The sequence below is a fragment of the Triticum urartu genome, chromosome 5, assembly GCF_003073215.2.
Source record: "Triticum urartu cultivar G1812 chromosome 5, Tu2.1, whole genome shotgun sequence".
Lineage (NCBI taxonomy): Eukaryota > Viridiplantae > Streptophyta > Magnoliopsida > Poales > Poaceae > Triticum > Triticum urartu.
This window is the reverse complement of record NC_053026.1, coordinates 4685211-4702421: the sequence shown is the minus strand read 5'-3', so window position 1 is coordinate 4702421 and position 17211 is coordinate 4685211. Positions and strand designations below refer to the sequence as shown.

At 41.6% G+C, this 17211-nt stretch overlaps 1 protein-coding gene and 1 long non-coding RNA gene across 3 annotated transcripts; both read right to left on the bottom strand.

Annotated features, from left to right (window-relative positions):
• Positions 1-231: 231 nt before the first annotated feature.
• On the bottom strand, positions 232-3973 carry LOC125555405. Of its 2 annotated transcripts, XR_007304696.1 has the most exons (5): positions 3580-3973; positions 3401-3488; positions 2076-2155; positions 763-1006; positions 232-480 (listed from the first exon to the last, which is right to left on the bottom strand). It is a non-coding gene; the product is annotated as an uncharacterized LOC125555405 (long non-coding RNA). The 2 variants fall into 2 exon arrangements; XR_007304695.1 differs by having other exon boundaries at positions 763-2155.
• A 7660-nt stretch (positions 3974-11633) lies between these two features.
• On the bottom strand, positions 11634-13417 carry LOC125506781 (actin-1). The gene is made up of 2 exons (XM_048671493.1): positions 12865-13417; positions 11634-12774 (listed from the first exon to the last, which is right to left on the bottom strand). Exons 1-2 carry the CDS (start codon positions 13316-13318, stop codon positions 12095-12097), a joined length of 1134 nt encoding a protein of 377 aa, XP_048527450.1. The 5' UTR covers positions 13319-13417; the 3' UTR covers positions 11634-12094.
• Between the last annotated feature and the right edge of the window lie 3794 nt (positions 13418-17211).

Below are 17211 nucleotides of genomic sequence, written 5' to 3'. Positions count from 1 at the left end.
AATTTTTGGTCGACTTCATGGGCCTGGCCCAACATTGCAGCCTTTTTTATTATTGGGCCTTGGCCTTTTCGTCTAAATAATTATAATTTCCTTTTTTTATTAAATGGGTCCACCAGTCAGATGGGTCCCAGTTGTCAGGTTTGGGTCTGGTAAGTGAGTCCCATCTATCAGGCTCATATTCTTCATATTTCAACTAGTATTTAACTTGGCAGACAAAAGCACACATAATACTTCAAATAAGAGCAACCAGATCACGTTGCCAATACATATGACCATGTGTAATACAGTACTTTACAAGATCTACATGTGTAACGAGCTCTACAAGTGTGATACAATACTGCTTTACAAGAAAATGACGACATGCCGGACTCGCTGGACAACCATAGTCAAGGCTGGGAACAAACAAAACGGCAACATGGCTTCCTCTGTCAGGGCTGCCGATGCTGCTCCTTCCCCGCCGCCGCCGCACAGGTGAATTTCCTGCACAAGTGAAATTGGACTGAATCTGTAAACTTGTTTATACTCCTGGACTGTGTTTGGAATGAATTTGGAGTACAAGGAAACCAAAACAATATCTGGACTGTGTTTGGACTAAATTTGGAGTACTCCTGGACTGAATTTGGACTGAATTTAACTGAAACAATGATCAGGACAATGAACAATACACAAAACATTATAGTCCATAACCATATGTGACGGACGGTACCCCAACATTACACAAAGGATGGTCAATGATCAAGACTAGTGTGCAATGATATATACCTTTGGTGACCGGGCTAGAATAATGGACCATAGCCTGAGGATCACGACGTTCGTCGTCTTGACGTACTCGTGCACCTTCTTCATGATGTGTTGTGCCTCCACTATACTCTCCATCGTCATCTTGTCCGAGGACTTGTCGATGATCACCTCTGAGCATATCTCACCTATCTTTCTCTGCTTGGCCCGGACCATCGCGCCCACCGCTAGTAGCAAGGATGCTGCCAGTGCATAACCGACCCACTCGCTGCAATAGAAAAGATGAAACTTGCATATTATTCCAAGTCCCATTTTCAACTTGAGTACACACAAATATGTAACCAGGATTCAATGAAAATGATGCTTATAATCTTAATGATGCACTAAGCAGACTAACGGAAATATATATGGGAGGTATTCAGAAACATGTTTAATGGAAATATCCAGCTTGGAGATATTCAGAAGCATGATACTCATAAGCATGCTGAATTAATCACATTTTTGTTCTAAAAAATGGAGAGAATAGATGTGCCTCATGAGTAATCCTATGAGATAACTAGAAGAAAAACAGTGAAGGGAATCTGTAGTATAATTCGTTCGGAACAATACTCAAGCCAGTCAGGTTAAGCAACATATGCATGAGTTTCATCTTTAGGATTAATAGAACAGGACAGATAAATTAATGTTTTTCTGAAACTATAAGAGACATAGCAGCACACATAATGTAACTATTCAAGTTTTCAACTATAAGAGACTATAGACTGTCAAATAAAGAACATCAGTTATAGAACTCTGTATCAGGTAGGCAGTAAGCATGCTTAAAAATCACATGGACATACCTATGCATATTTCCCATACTACATAAGTACTAAACAAACTAACAAGTGCTCACTTGAAAACCTTCCATGCACATGATAGTAGCTCTTCCCTCATGTCATAGAAAAAACATTTGCCAAGTAACATCATACTGCTGTTCACATACAGCGAGAGAACCTTCCATGCAAACTCCCATTGTTTTAACCCACGGGAGAAAAGAAAGGTCCTTATCATCAGGTCCAAAAGAAGCAGAAACATTCGAACAACTAGAGAAACACAGTACAGCAGCAAAAGCATTGAAAGAGCAGCAGGCTTGGACTGACACATGTCATATCTTATAAACTTAGGCAAGTGCTCTCAGGTTATCCCTAACATCATGCACTAGCTTGGGTAATTAACATCAAACAATACATATCAGTACAAGGCTAGGCAAGATAATAAAGACTTGGGAAAAGATAGCAGAGTTATAAAAAATGATATGTGCCCTTAAAGAGAGGGCAGTGTCAAGTGCGGCCACAGACATAGGCATTAGCTGCACCCACGACCCCTGGACACTCTCACAGCCGAAGAGGAGGTGCCTTGCATATGGTCTCCTTCGAGTCTGCAAGAGAAAGAACAAGGTGAAGGTCAGTACGCATCAAGGATGCTGCTATTCTGGGTTAAGCTAAGTCAAGGGCATAAGAGATTTTAGTAAAAAAAACATGTGAACATCTTATACAAACTATCATCATTTATAAAATATAAAAAACAAATATGCAAATAGTTGTACAATGGTTGAGTGCTCATCTTATATTATAGCAGGCAATAGCATTTAGCCATAACCATTACTAAATTCTGCCATAAAATCAACATCAAATTGTATTGAACAGCCGCATCAAATTCAGTTTGGAGCCCAATCCTGAGTAGGGCTGTAAGAATCATAAGACAATTTCGACAGCGAAGTGGATCGCTAAATACTAGTATTAGAGTATCCAGTACAAGCATCTGTTAGATGCATAGTTTGTTTATCTCATGCAGCAGTGCAATGTGCAACATAGATTACGAGTGGTAAGACAAATTGGTACTGAATTGAAAGCAATCAGTCAGTTCAGTACATGTGCGCAAACTCGTTTTTCAGTTAGAAGCTCGCTGCCCTAAACAGTCAGGTAGTGCAGTTTTTTAACTGAACCAAATTCAGTTTAGAGAACAGCCGCAGAAATCCAAAAACAGGATCACTGGACCGAGTAAACTGAAACTGCATAGCCGTCTAGTTTAGAGAACTAAAACTTAGCTAAATGAATTATTTACACTGCTAAATGAATTATTTAATCAAATGATTATTCACACTGCTAAATGAATTCCCTGTGTACACCCTTCAATATTAAATGATGATTGTACATGACAAAAACAAACACCGGTAAGGTGGAAGATATGAAGATCAAATCACAATTAATAACAGTACCAATAGGCAAAGATATGAAGAAGCAAAGTATAGAGAATTGTCAGACATCAGAATGCACGGCCACCGTTCCACAACAAACATCCCACTGCAACTGCAGTTACCGGTGGCTTCAGGATCAGGGACACAAAAAACATACAGCAGCAGCAGCAACATCTCAAGTTCAATAACTTGCTGCCTTGCTGCCCAACCTGCTAGCTAAGCTAGTATAGACATGAACAAGGGGTATTACACACAACAGACTGACTGACACATGAAACTAGACGGCATCAAGAGTTCACTTACTTCATTACTAGGTGAGAAGGGAGGGGGTAAAAAGTACAGCCTCATTCGCACTTTCAGGGGCAAGGAACGGGAAGTAGGGAACAAATATTTTTGCAGAGGGGGAGAGGGAGAGGGGGCACTCACCGACGATGGCCTGGCAGTAGGCCTGGACCACGGCCCTGCCGACGACGGCGCCGCCCATGACGAGGAGTTGCCCGAGGAGCCGTCCGGCCTACGGAATCACCCATCAGGAGAGAGAATCAGCCACGCCGACGCGGTTAGGGATCAAATCGAGAGACGGATCGAAAGTCCGGCGCACGTACCATCTCGCCCTGGTTCCGCTCCTCCCCTCCCCTCCTCTCCGGCGGCGGCGGAAACCCTAGACGGGCGGGCGCGATTCTTGTGGGAGACGCGGGGCCCGTGAGGGGGCGGGGGCCACGAGGGTGAGGCTGTTAGGTGGTGAGAGGGGCTTGACGCCGGCAGCAGCGGTGACGGCGGCGGCGAATCGCTCTCTGGCTGGCCGGTGGCTGAGACGGATTTGGCGTGGGCGAGTTGTGGGGGGAGGAGGAGGAGGAGGAGAGTCCGGGCCACGGCGGCGCCCCTCTCTCCGTTGCGGCGGTGCCTCTCTCTCAGTCTGGGGAGAAGGGGGCGGGGGCGGAGGCAGCGGCGGGAGTGGATCGGGGGAGAGGCGAGAGGGGGCGGCGATGATGGATCTGGGGAGGGGATAGGGTTTGGGTGGTTGGGCTGCCCCGGGGGTGGGGGTTCTTTTTCTTTCTTTCTATTTTTTCTTTAGATAAATGGGATGGATAGATGGATGGATGGATGCCATGTCATCGATCCATGGCACAAACATTTCAACCAATAAGAACAAAGCTTATGTAATTGTGTTTTTCTATTTGTTTCTCTTGTATTTTTTGCACGAGGGTGCATTTTGAAATGGCATAAATTGTTCAAAATATATCATACTTTGCATCAGAGTGCATCTTGGAATGGCAAACAATGTTGTCTAAGGAATTTTCCATTTTATTTACACGGAAAATTCATTTTCCATTTTTCGAGTGCCCGAAATGAGGTTTTTTTGTGAAGGACCTACCATATATTTGTTGCAAAATTATATCAAATTAGTTTTCTAAAATACTAGGACATATTTAATGCACAATTGACCAAATGGTTGAGTGTAAAAAGTTTTGATCCACCTCTCGTGAAAAAGACAAATTCCCGCCGATTCAGTAGGAAGCGGGTTAAATTTGAACTATAGCTACCTCGTAGTTTACTCTTTATTTTTTCCAAAAATCATTTCAAGGTACATAAGTATCTATTTAATCAGAGAAACACCAAAAAAATTCAAGATTCAACCACTAGCTAGGAACGGTCATTCCCGCCGTTTTGACCGCATTTTCAAACGGGCATAAAAAATTCAAAAAAAAACCAAAAAATTGGAAAACCTTCGCATTGTGTCATTATATGTGACCAAGTTACCAGCAAAAATTATAAACTTGTAATACGGTGATTATTTTTAAAAAATGTTCTCACAAACGAGCTATCAAGTGTGAAGATGCATGGCTTTCAACCCAAATGCTCAAACTTATGGCCACATTCATGGCATAGTTTGTTCAAATGATCTCATATTGTGCACAAGAGTGCATATTGGAATGGCAAACAATTTTGTCTAAGGAAGTTTTCATTTTCGTTGGACGGAAAATTCATTTTCCATTTTTCGAGTGCCCGAAAGGAGGTTTTTTTGTGAAGGAACTACCAAATAATTGTTGCAAAATTGGACCAAATCATTTTTATAAAATACTAGGCCATATTTAATGCACAATTGTCAAAATGGTTGGGTGTAAAATATTTTGATCCACCTCTCGTGAAAAAGACAAATTTCCGCCAATTCAGTTGGAAGCGGGTCAAATTTGAACTGCAGCTGCCTCATAGTTTGCTATTTATTTTTTCCAAAAATCATTTCTAGTTACATAAGGACCTATTTAATCAGAGAAACACCAACAAAATTCCAAGATTCAACCACTAGCTAGGAACGGTCATTCCCGCCGTTTTGACCGCATTTTGAAATGGGCATAACAAATTCAAAAAAAATCAAAAAATTGGGAAACCTTCGCATTGTGTCATCATATGTGGCCAAGTTCCTAGTAAAAATAACAAACTTGTAATACGGCAATTATTATAAAAAAGTGTTCTCAGAAACGAGCTATCATGTGTGGAGATCAATGGCTTTCAAGTCAAATGATCAATCTTATGGCCACATTCATGGCATAGTTTGTTCAAATGATCTCATATTGTGCACAAGAGTGCATATTAGAATGGCAAACAATGTTGTCTAAGGAAGTTTTCATTTTCGTTGGACGAAAAAACCATTTTCCATTTTTCGAGTGTCCGAAAGGAGGTTTTTTTGTGAAGGAACTATCAAATAATTGTTGCAAAATTGGACCAAATCATTTTTATAAAATACTAGGCCATATTTAATGCACAATTGACAAAATGGTTGGGTGTAAAATATTTTGATCCACCTCTCGTGAAAAAGACAAATTTCCGCCGATTCAGTTGGAAGCGGGTCAAATTTGAACTGCAGCTGCCTCATAGTTTGCTATTTATTTTTTCCAAAAATCATTTCTAGTTACATAAGGACCTATTTAATCATAAATACATGGTTTGGTGGCGATACGTCAAGGTTTGGGCGGTGGCCGAGGGCCCCAACTCTAGAGCGCGTAAACTCGCATGCCCGTCGCGTGGTCACCGCGTGACCGTAATGTTGCCATGTGTTCTGGGCGGCCTAGGCATGTCTAGTGGGTTGGTCACTCCCCAGGTTGGTGATAGAAAGAAAATTACAACATAAGATTCTCACGAGGAGACCAATCGATGCTCAAACATGAATTAGCAACCAAGTGTTTGATTAGCGGTACGGGAAATGCACATGGCCAATGGGCGTGAGTTTTGGATGACGATGATCATCTACTAAGAAGAATGTCTTCACAAATTTTTAGCTCAAAAGGAGGATCCTAGGTGGTACTTGCTTTGCAAAGTACCACGCTGGACAAAAATATGAATGTTGAAGCTGGGCTCAAAATAATGAATGGAGTGAGCTGAAATTTTGTGGAGGATGGTTATTTGAACATAGGAAAGCATTGTAGAAAATTGATACCATTTGGACATGCCAAAGTAGTACTTCCTTCACAATGCTCTTCTATGGACAGAAACTTGGGAAAACTAGTGAGAGAGATTGGATGAATGAAATGAGCTCAAAATTGGTGTAGGTAAGTTACTTAGGTATGGTAATGCGCTGGTAAATTTTCAGATCATTTGGGTAAGCATAGCTAGTACTTACTTCACAAAGCTTCTCTCAAGGTAGAAACTTTGGAAATTTCCCGAGAAAGATTTACTAGGAAAATTGAGCTGAATATTAGCATGTGGCAATGATTTGGGTATGGAAGAGTGCCCGAAAAGTTTGAGGGTAATAGGAGGGGTATATATAACACTTGCTTTGCAACGTGCCAATTTGGCCATAAAATATAAATTGAACCTGGGCTCACATAGATGATTTGACTGAGCTGCAATTTGGAGGAGGGTGATAATTTGGGCATATGAAGGAACTGTATAAATTTCATGTCATTTAGAGATATAAAAAAGGTACTTCCTTCACAATACTTCTAGGTGGACAAAAACTATGGAAATTTGCCGAGGAAGATTTGCTAGGAAAATGGAGCTGAATTTTGTCATGCGGTAATGATTTGGATAGGAAAGAGTGCCCAAAAATTCAGAGGGCAATCAAGAATATATAAATAGCACTTCCTTCATAAAGTGTTGTTGTGAACAGAATAGGAAAATGAATATTGTTGAATTAGTTTTGAACTAGGCAAGGAAGGATTTTTACATATTTGATGAAGATATGCCCCAAAGAATTTATGAGATTTTTTTGGGAATTTTGGGAATGATAGAAATATAGGTTGCTTCACAACCTAGGGCAAAAACTGCCACATGGACATGACACATAGGCAAAACTGATGAGATGGCGCCTAGTCATCACAACCCACCACAATCTACAAGGCTATGACCATCTATATTGGTCATTAACAACTAGAAATAAGGCAGCGGACTAGCACTGTTTGCTTTGTGACCATTTCGTGTAAGGAAATTACGACCTTTCTGACCAAAATGGTCGCAATGGTTTAGGGTTTGGAGCCCCCTGAACAGCTTTTGACCAATTGGTCTAAAATGATCATAAATTTATGACCAATTCTTCGAGGGTCACTGATAGAAGGTCATAAGTTGACATATTTCTTGTAGTGGAGATCGTCACAAGGGGTTGGACAAAAGTTGTTCGTGCCTATGGCATGCAGGAAGGCACATTATGGGCATTCCGCTTCTTCAACACCATCGGTAGTCAAAATGATTTACACTTGTCTCTTCCCCTTTACCGCCTGTAAATATTGTGGTTCATCATAGTTAATTGATGTCTAATCCTGTAATTACTGAACATATTGTACTGACAATTTTATTTATGGATTCGTTGTTGAACCATTGTACTGAAAATTTGAATTGCATTCATATTTCAAAATTTCCAATTCGAATAATAAATTATAGGCAAAAATAAAAATATACAGGAGCGAATAAAATAATGTGCACATGGTTAGAAAGAAAATAGCGTGTGCGATGAAAAAAAAGAGAACAGACGATTCTTTGACGTGAAACGTTTGTGATGCCCGACGGACGCACACACAGTTTCGTCTCATATGCATGTGTGACTCATGGTAATACGGCAAACGTTTCAAACCAGTGTGCGTGTGTGATAGGAATACCAATCGCACACGGTTATGAAAATGGACACATTGGCGTTAGTAAGGCACCGCACACATTTTATATTCTTGAACCATGTGCGATAACGTACCTATCACAAAAATATCGGCAGATTAAATGTTGATGTCCACCTTTTTCACACGACTATAGCGGCGTAATCGTTTGGGATGTCTCTGTGATCAGAAACGTAACATCGATATGTAACGTGTGGGACTAGGGCGGCTTCTCATACGTTTATTCTATGGCGATCGTTAGTAGCTGCTCGCCCATCCCCGACGTTTTCTGGGTCATGTGGGAAGGACCCCCCTATCGCCCACACTCACTTGGCAACGGTTATAAATGTCATCGCGGAAAGGGGTTAAAAACCGTTTGTATAGCACCTTACAGTACCAGTGCCTTCTCACATATATGGTGGACATTCTTCCTCCATGATTCTTTGACTGTCATGTAAGGAGCCCCAAGATACTTAAAGTCAACCCAAAATGTGGTTTAATTCTCTTTCTGGCTAATCAAAGGCACTTGATATTTCCTACATATTCTAGCACAAGTCATGCTAAAATTCAGGGGGGAAATCCGGCATGACCTTTGCTAAAATAGGACATATCGAGCGCCTAAAATTTGCTGGAATGAAAATTAATCAACATTCCAGCAAAACATAGGCCACTCGGAGGTGTTCCCTGCAAAATGCATCCATGCATCCATTTTGTCGGATTTTTTGAAAATCAATAATGAAACAAAACTGCAACAATCAATAATGCATCCATGCATCCATCCATCTAACCAACCATTCTAGCAAACATACATACATCTACATATATATTAAAAGAAAATAAACCAAAAACTAAACATAAAGGAGATGGAAGGTGCTCATGGTGGGGGGACGGGACCGAGCGGGTGATGCAACACGAGAAATCCTAGATAGTCCAATGATTAAAAATTATATCATCAATATAAAAAACAATTTTATATTCTATTACTACATTTTTACTTAAAGGCATTTGGTTTAGAAGACCTAAATTTAACGAACATTTTCGATTTTGCTACTCTATTAGAAACTTACTCTTCTATTCAAAAGACCTAACATCTATCCATCCATCCACCTATATATCCAAGCATTACTAAAAAACCTAGTTCCATCCATCTGTCTATCCATCTATCTATCTGTCTATCTATGTACCCATTAATTTATGCAATGCAGGAGGGAGGGAGGGAGGGAGGTGGGAGGGAGGGAAAGGGTCAGAGAAGACATACCGGGGGGAGACAGCGGCAGCGGGCGAAAGCAGTAGTGGGCGACAGCATCAGTGGGTGATGGCAGCAGCGGGCGGCGGCGGTGGAGCAAGACAATGCGTGGGTGACGCGGGGGGGGGGGGGGGGGGGGGGGGGATGGTGAGGACCGAGAGAGTGGAGAGGGAGAGGGAGGCCGTGTGTGCAGAGAAGATAAGGTGGTATTAACAATAGCGCGGGGAAGCAACCAACGCTGTTGCTAGGCCATTTAGCTATAGCGCGGGTCTATAGCCCACACTGCTACTAAATGGGGCTGGTGAGTTGGGCTCGGGCTGGCCACAGTAGCAGCGTGTGTGGTAGCCCGCCCTACTGGTAATTGCCTTAGCAGTAGCGTGGGCTCATGACCAACGCTGCTATTACGGGTAGCCCCCGTGAGTGAGGAGGGGACCATTTAGCAGCAGCAGGGGACCGCGAGCGGGCGCTACTACTACACACTTACTTGTAGCACTCGTATAGGCCCCGCACTACTTCTATATAGTAGTAGTGTTGCACCTTAACCCGTGCTACTGGTAAGGTTCTACCTATAAAGTTTTTCCTAGTAGTGACAGGCAAGGCAGTGATTTAAAACTCCGTCACAAAAAGGGGTTAAAAACCGTTTGTATAGCAGGTCGCTGCACTAGTGTTGGTATTCATTCAATATTTTGATAATATGTATCTTGTTCTTCCTCTAGTGGTGTCGTTTGCACATCAACTACATGACACTTCACTGTACTTGGCCTAGGGGAAGGCATTGGGGATTAATAATATTCCTAAATAGCAATGTGCCAATGTGAAATTACTAAAATTGCCATCCTTTTTGAATAATAATGTTCCTAAATTTGCCTTGTTCCCATTTCAAAATTTCAACATGTGCCATGATTTTAGAGAACAACTTCCTATTTTTTCCTTGTGCAATTTCATTATTTAAACTATGATAATTTTATACAATAAATCATGGTAGTTGTATTGTAGGTAGCATGTAATACATATTATTTAGACCATGCAATTTTGTTAACTAATCCATGGTAGTTTTATTGTAGGTATCGTGACACTTCTCTTATTTATATCATGAAAATTTCATTTGTAGGACCATGGTAGTTTTATTGTAGTTAGCAGGACACTTTTATTTTTTAAAGAGTGGCAAGTTTATCAATTACACCATGATAGTAGTATTCTACGTAGCATGGCACTTTTATTGTTTAGATCATGACAATTTGTTATTTAGACTTTGGAAATTTATTATTTAGACCTTGGCATTTTTATTGATTAGACCATGGAAAATTATTTTGCCATAGGTGCCATGCGAATTATTATTTGCGTTTAATGCGACATATTCTTCTTGCCATAATAAATTAATTGTATATACCTTTGTCAATAATTCATACAAAACCATGGCCAGATAATGGTATTTTTATTAGTTAAGGCATGCCATTTTTCGTTATTTTAGAGCATGACATTTTTAGTTATTTCATAAAAATATATAATATATTTTTTGGATCTTTGTAGTTTTATTACATATATCATGGCAATTTTTGTGTTTGTGTAGCTATTCAAAACATGGTTGAAATACCAGTTTTAAAGACCTGCCAGTGCGTCATAGGAAACACGCTTTTCTTGACCTAACTGGAAGGGGGAGGGGGGGGGGGGGGCGCGCTGGGGGGTTTTTTCGGGGGGGGGGGGGGGGGGGGGGGGGGGGGGGGGGTCGCGCTGAGGGACTTCTTCCAACGAACGATTTCGTTTGGTGGATCGTTACTCCACTAGCGAAGGAATCGTTCGCTAGGGAGAACCAACCGCTATTGAAATATTCATGGGATTTTTCGAATGTGGGAACAGAAGATAAAAAACCCCACAAGATTAGAGTTTTTGATCTCCTCTTGTCTTGTAGGATTAAGAACTAATTAGTGGAATTTGGATGAAAGAGTTAATAATAACACATGAGAACTAAATAAACTCAGACAAGGTTGGAGTGGACGGATATTTCTAAAGGACTCCAACCATAAAAATCAAACAAACATCCCATGAAATTTCTTTGAGTCAAAGGAGGCCCCTGAAATTCGGATATCTATTACTACCTATGCAAAACATTTCACCGATTCCTTTACTTATGACTTTTAGAAGTTGAGATATATTTAGCATCTATTTTTTTCTCACCAAATAGTTTGCATGTGAGTTTTGAAAAGTTTGAATATATACGTTATATTAAATAATTATAAATATGAAACTAGATTCATTGAGTGGAGTCCGTAACTAACATTCAATGGAAAATTAGCTAGGGCTAGTTAGACTAAACTACAGTAGATGTTGAGAATAGTAATTAACACGCGTATTATTATTTTTCCTCGTGAGTTTGTGAACATAAAAAGGGTGACATCGATTTTCTAACAAAAATAATAATCAATAGTAATCATCTCGGCCGCTAGCCGGCCATTGGATTAGATTGAATTCAAACATACCACCACCGCGTCATCCACAAATCAAATTAAATGACGATGGAATGGGATGCATAGATAGCATCTTCTCCAATTAAATAAAATTGAAGTGAGAAAAGAAAACATGATTTATGTAGAAAGATTGGCAAGAAAGAAAAAGAAAGGGAAACAAGGAAAAAAAAGGATCATCGATGGCGATCGGACGGGCGCCCCGGCAGCAGTAGTAGTGATGATCCCATGCATCGTCGGCACGCCTTTACTTTTGTTTTGTTTGGTGATGATGATGATGATGATGATAAGGTAAGATAATGACGATGGAATGGGGTGGATATATGAGTATCTAGAAGCATTTCCGGTGGACGATGGATGGTCCGGATTCGTCGTACTCGGCCTTGGCGATCCACATCTGCTGGAAGGTGCTGAGGGAGGCGAGGATGGAGCCTCCGATCCACACACTGTACTTCCTCTCGGGCGGGGCGACGACCTTGATCTTCATGGAGCTGGGCGCGAGGGCGGTGATCTCCTTGCTCATCCTGTCGGCGATGCCGGTGAACATGGTGGTGCCACCACTGAGGACGATGTTGCCGTAGAGGTCCTTCCTGATGTCCACATCACACTTCATGATGGAGTTGTAGGTGGTCTCGTGGATCCCCGCGGCTTCCATCCCGATGAAGGATGGCTGGAAGAGCACCTCCGGGCAGCGGAAGCGCTCGGCGCCGATGGTGATGACCTGGCCGTCGGGCAGCTCGTAGCTCTTCTCCACGGAGGAGCTGGTCTTGGAGGTCTCCATCTCCTGGTCGTAGTCGAGGGCGATGTAGGAGAGCTTCTCCTTCATGTCGCGGACGATTTCGCGCTCCGCCGTGGTGGTGAAGGAGTAGCCGCGCTCCGTGAGGATCTTCATGAGGTGGTCGGTGAGGTCGCGTCCGGCGAGGTCGAGACGGAGGATGGCGTGGGGCAGCGCGTACCCCTCGTAGATGGGCACCGTGTGGCTCACACCGTCACCGGAGTCGAGCACGATACCTTGCAAATGTTTTTTTTTCGATCATCATGATCACGGTGGACACGATGAATGAAAGAAAGAAACGAGAAGAAGATGTAATGCGTACGTACCGGTGGTTCGCCCGGAGGCGTAGAGGGAGAGCACGGCCTGGATGGCGACGTACATGGCGGGGGTGTTGAAGGTCTCGAACATGATCTGGGTCATCTTCTCACGGTTGGCCTTGGGGTTGAGGGGCGCCTCGGTGAGCAGGACGGGATGCTCCTCGGGGGCCACGCGGAGCTCGTTGTAGAAGGTGTGATGCCAGATCTTCTCCATGTCGTCCCAGTTGGAGACGATGCCGTGCTCGATGGGGTACTTGAGGGTGAGGATACCACGCTTGGACTGCGCCTCGTCGCCCACGTACGCGTCCTTCTGCCCCATGCCCACCATGACCCCCGTGTGCCGCGGCCGCCCCACGATGCTGGGGAACACCGCCCGGGGCGCGTCGTCGCCGGCGAACCCGGCCTTCACCATACCTGTCCCGTTGTCGCACACCAGCGGCTGGATGTCCTCGCCGTCGGCCATCTTCGATCTCTTCTTCTTCCTCCTCCTCTCTTGTTGTTGATTCTTGTTTGTGGTTGCTTCTTGGATCTAACACAAGGGAGTACCTCCTTCTGTGAAGGATGGATCCGAGGCAGGTAATATTTATGGGGTGTGGAAGCGGAGGCCCGCACTCGTCGCGCGCGCATCGCCTCCATGGAAGAGGGTCCTCAGCCTCACAAATCCATGCATCACCACGGGACTCTCTTTTAACTTTTTCCTTCTTCTCTTTTCTTTTGAGCAGTTCCATGCATACGCTTTTCACCTCCACACCAACAAATTCATGCATGCATATGGTTTTCTCATCCACGAGTAGTATGCATATGCATGGTTTTCTTCTCTACAAGTCGTCTCTGCGTTGCTAGCTACGGGCTATAATGCATATATAAATAAATTAAACAAATGATTAAAGTCGTCTTTAAAGTCGGACGTGCTCAGATATCAAATGGGCACCTAGTAGGCTCCCCAAAATTCAACAGTTTGTACAATCCGGTCTTCCCAAATACAAATCATATGCGAGGGAGAAATGTAGTTGTCCGGACTATCTGCCATGTTATCTCCAACACGCAGGCCTAACACAAAAAAAACCACCCCATGATGCACTCTTTTCCTGTCGGACCCTCCCCTTCGCGTTCGGTTTCCGCCATAGCGGGACACCCTTCTTAAAAGTTTGCTTCGACACGCCCCTCTTACAAGTTTGCACGGGTCTTAAAGTCGCTTAAAAGGGGCATTCTCGTACATTTATGATCTACTAATTCTAATTCATATTCTCCCAATTAATAAAACAAGAGATCAGAACAATATAATCTTTTTGATTGAAGGGGTAAGTCTAATCTCCACCTTTAATTTGCATCGAAATATTCAAACTTTTCTACTCCCTCCATTCTAATATACAAAGCCTAATTCGTTTTTTGAGGACGGCTTTGACCATTGATAAGATTACTAATATATGAGATGTATGAAATGTTTCCTGTTGTAGCAGGACATTTTTCGCCGGTGCTATATCCTTTAAAACCAGATGACGTCCACCTCATCTTCGCCGTGCGTTGCAACAGGGACATTTTTTCATATTTACAATATAATAGTGTGGGTTAAACTACACATACTATTGTAACAAAACAAAGAATAACTATAGAGATCATTCTCAAATGTCCATTCAACTTTGCAAATGCAAGCAGTAAAATGTCATCTTTTTTAGGCTTTCTAATTGTATAACAACAACTGCCAATATTTTTCTCTCATTTGTCATATCTCGCATCTATTAAGTGTTTGCAACGCCTTGAGTTCAACATGGCAATGCCATGATGAAACGCCATCATATGTCTCCTGAATTCTACAACTGGTGAAACGAAAAAAAAAACGCACACACACACGCTCACACACACACACACACACACACACACACACACTGACGTGGGAGGCGTGTGGCAATCGTTTCGTCGGCGCCAACCAACACCACATCAACATCCCTGCCTTCGTTAGCGACGACTCATTTTCTTCTTCCTCCTTCCTCACCAGCTTTAGTTCTCGTTCCTATTTATTTTCTAGAATACTCTCTCTTTCTTGTTTCACTTATAATTTTCTGGAAGACTCTTTCCTTCTCCAACACCATGAAACACTTGGCAGCTTTAGTTCTTTTTCCTTCATATTCTTATAACACTCTTCCTTTCTACTATAGCATGAACCACCTGGCCGATGTAGTGTCGTGTTGTCCTCGCCCGTGAACATTTCGGCAACCATCAACGTGTGGACATCCTGTAGAGCATGGTCGTCATCTATCTTAGTGAATGCTTGGTCGTCCATGTCACGAGCGCATGGTGGTCGTTGTCCATGTTGGCAAGCAGTGCTATACCATGTCGCTGAGAGCATGTTGACCATCCTTGCCCGCAAGCTCTTTCAAGATGATTTGGCACAATTAAATGTCTGCTAAATTAATTAATTACACAAGTAATTAAATGCCTACCTAACTCTCTGTGTGCCTAATTAACTACCAACCAAATCAATTAATTATGCCTAATTAGGAAAATCCCTGCTTCTAAATATTTGTAGGCATAATTAAATGTCTGCCTAATTAATTAATTTCATTAATGAATCAGATTCCAAATTGATTCGGTGCAAAAAAAATCATATTTTAAATGGACCTAATCAATTGCATATGTAACTAAATGTCTAGCTAATTAGTTGCATTAACGGTTTGATCTCCAAATTGATTTGTGCTTGATTTCCAAATTATTTTCTTATGAATGGCTGCTACGAACGATGACTACCTAAAAATTCTCTTTGATAATATAGATATTACGCATTTGATGTGCCTCTTGCAATGGATTCATTTATGCAAGGCCTACAGAGTATTGTAGATACATTTACCTAACGAATTTCTTGATGATTGAATGGACACACTTAATTTGAGGATGTAGATTGTCTGGCTCTCTGTATGACTGACAAGAAATATAATATGACGGTGTCCACAAACGCTTGTACATGGCGGTCCGACGACCTGCCTGCCACCACGGAGGTGGGAGTGTGTAGGAAGAAAAACCCAGCATGGAGGGGTGGTGGTGGAAGGTGAAAGCGAAAATAAACCATGTGTAACAGCCTACCAACTCATATTTAATAGTAGAGATGTATGAGATTTTAAGATAAAAAGTATATATGTGATTTGGTAAGATAAAATAGGATATGTTATTTTTGTTGTATTAGAAAAATTGTGATTGTCCTTTAATAGTAAAATAATGATAACAATAAATGGTAGGACTTTGAGGAATATCTTATTTTGTTTTGGATGGCTATCGAGAAAAATCTTATATACGTCTTTTAGTAAGGTGATCTCACATATATGATGTGATTTCTGAATTCTTAATTACCTATTATTTACGTGATCAAATTGAATCAACACCCGCCGGAGTAAGCATGAAACAAGACCCCCCCCCCTTTAATGAGATTTAGTTTTTAATGGGAGGGAAAAAATAAACGGGTGATGGGAGGCGCGACGAAAAAACATCCTCGCATCCCTCGCTACATGGCAATTCATGACATTCATGAGCACCCACTGAAGGCGCTCATGCTCTATCCAAAAGTGAGCTAGCTTAACTTCTTTTTCATTCTGATTGGACCATTTCCGCAACATTGAAACACTTCTCAAAAGTGGTCCTGCGATGATGAGTTGGTTAGGTTAATGTTGATGACATGGTCTAACCAATAAAATGTCTTGCTACCTACTACCTGCCTCCTGGTTTATTACCCCCCCCCCCCCTTGTATTTTGGGTCAGACTTTGCCCTTTGCAAGTGTCTTGTTACCTATAAAAAAATTATCATGGTCTAACAAATGAAATTGTCATTGTCTAAATAAGAAAAGTGTCAATCTACCTACAATAAAACTACCATGGATTAATTAACAAAATTACATAGTCTAAATAATAAAAGTGTCATGCTACTAAAACACTTTTTCAACAATTTGACGTGGCAAATTAGCTCTACTAGTAGAATGCCCGTGCGTTGCCACGGGCATTTAGATATTTTGCTGGAGTTATATGTAAAAATAATGCATTCTAAAATTTCACATGTATAAAAAAGATAACTAGTAACAATCTGATAATGATTAAAATCCACTTCAGTTGAGATAATGTTTGAAACAAAAAAACAATTTAACGATATATGCATAGAGAGCAATGATCCAGCTAATAATCTGTGAGGAATTAAGATCTACTTGATGTGCTTAAAATATTCTCATATAGTATCAGGAATGTTGTTTTTAGCTTCATTCGCATGATACTTGAGCAAGTATAATAAAAACTTCTTCCTCGACTCATAACGGTGAAAGAACGATAATCACACTGAAAGTAAAAATCTTGTGGGATAATTTTTATAAATTTTTTTGG

Coding starts and splice junctions, on each gene's coding strand:
- LOC125506781 (XM_048671493.1), bottom strand. CDS start 13,318: ATGGCCGACGGCGAGGACATCCAGCCGCTGGTGTGCGACAACGGGACA. Junction 12,775..12,864: donor CGCCTCCGGGCGAACCACCG/GTACGTACGCAT, acceptor AACATTTGCAAG/GTATCGTGCTCGACTCCGGT.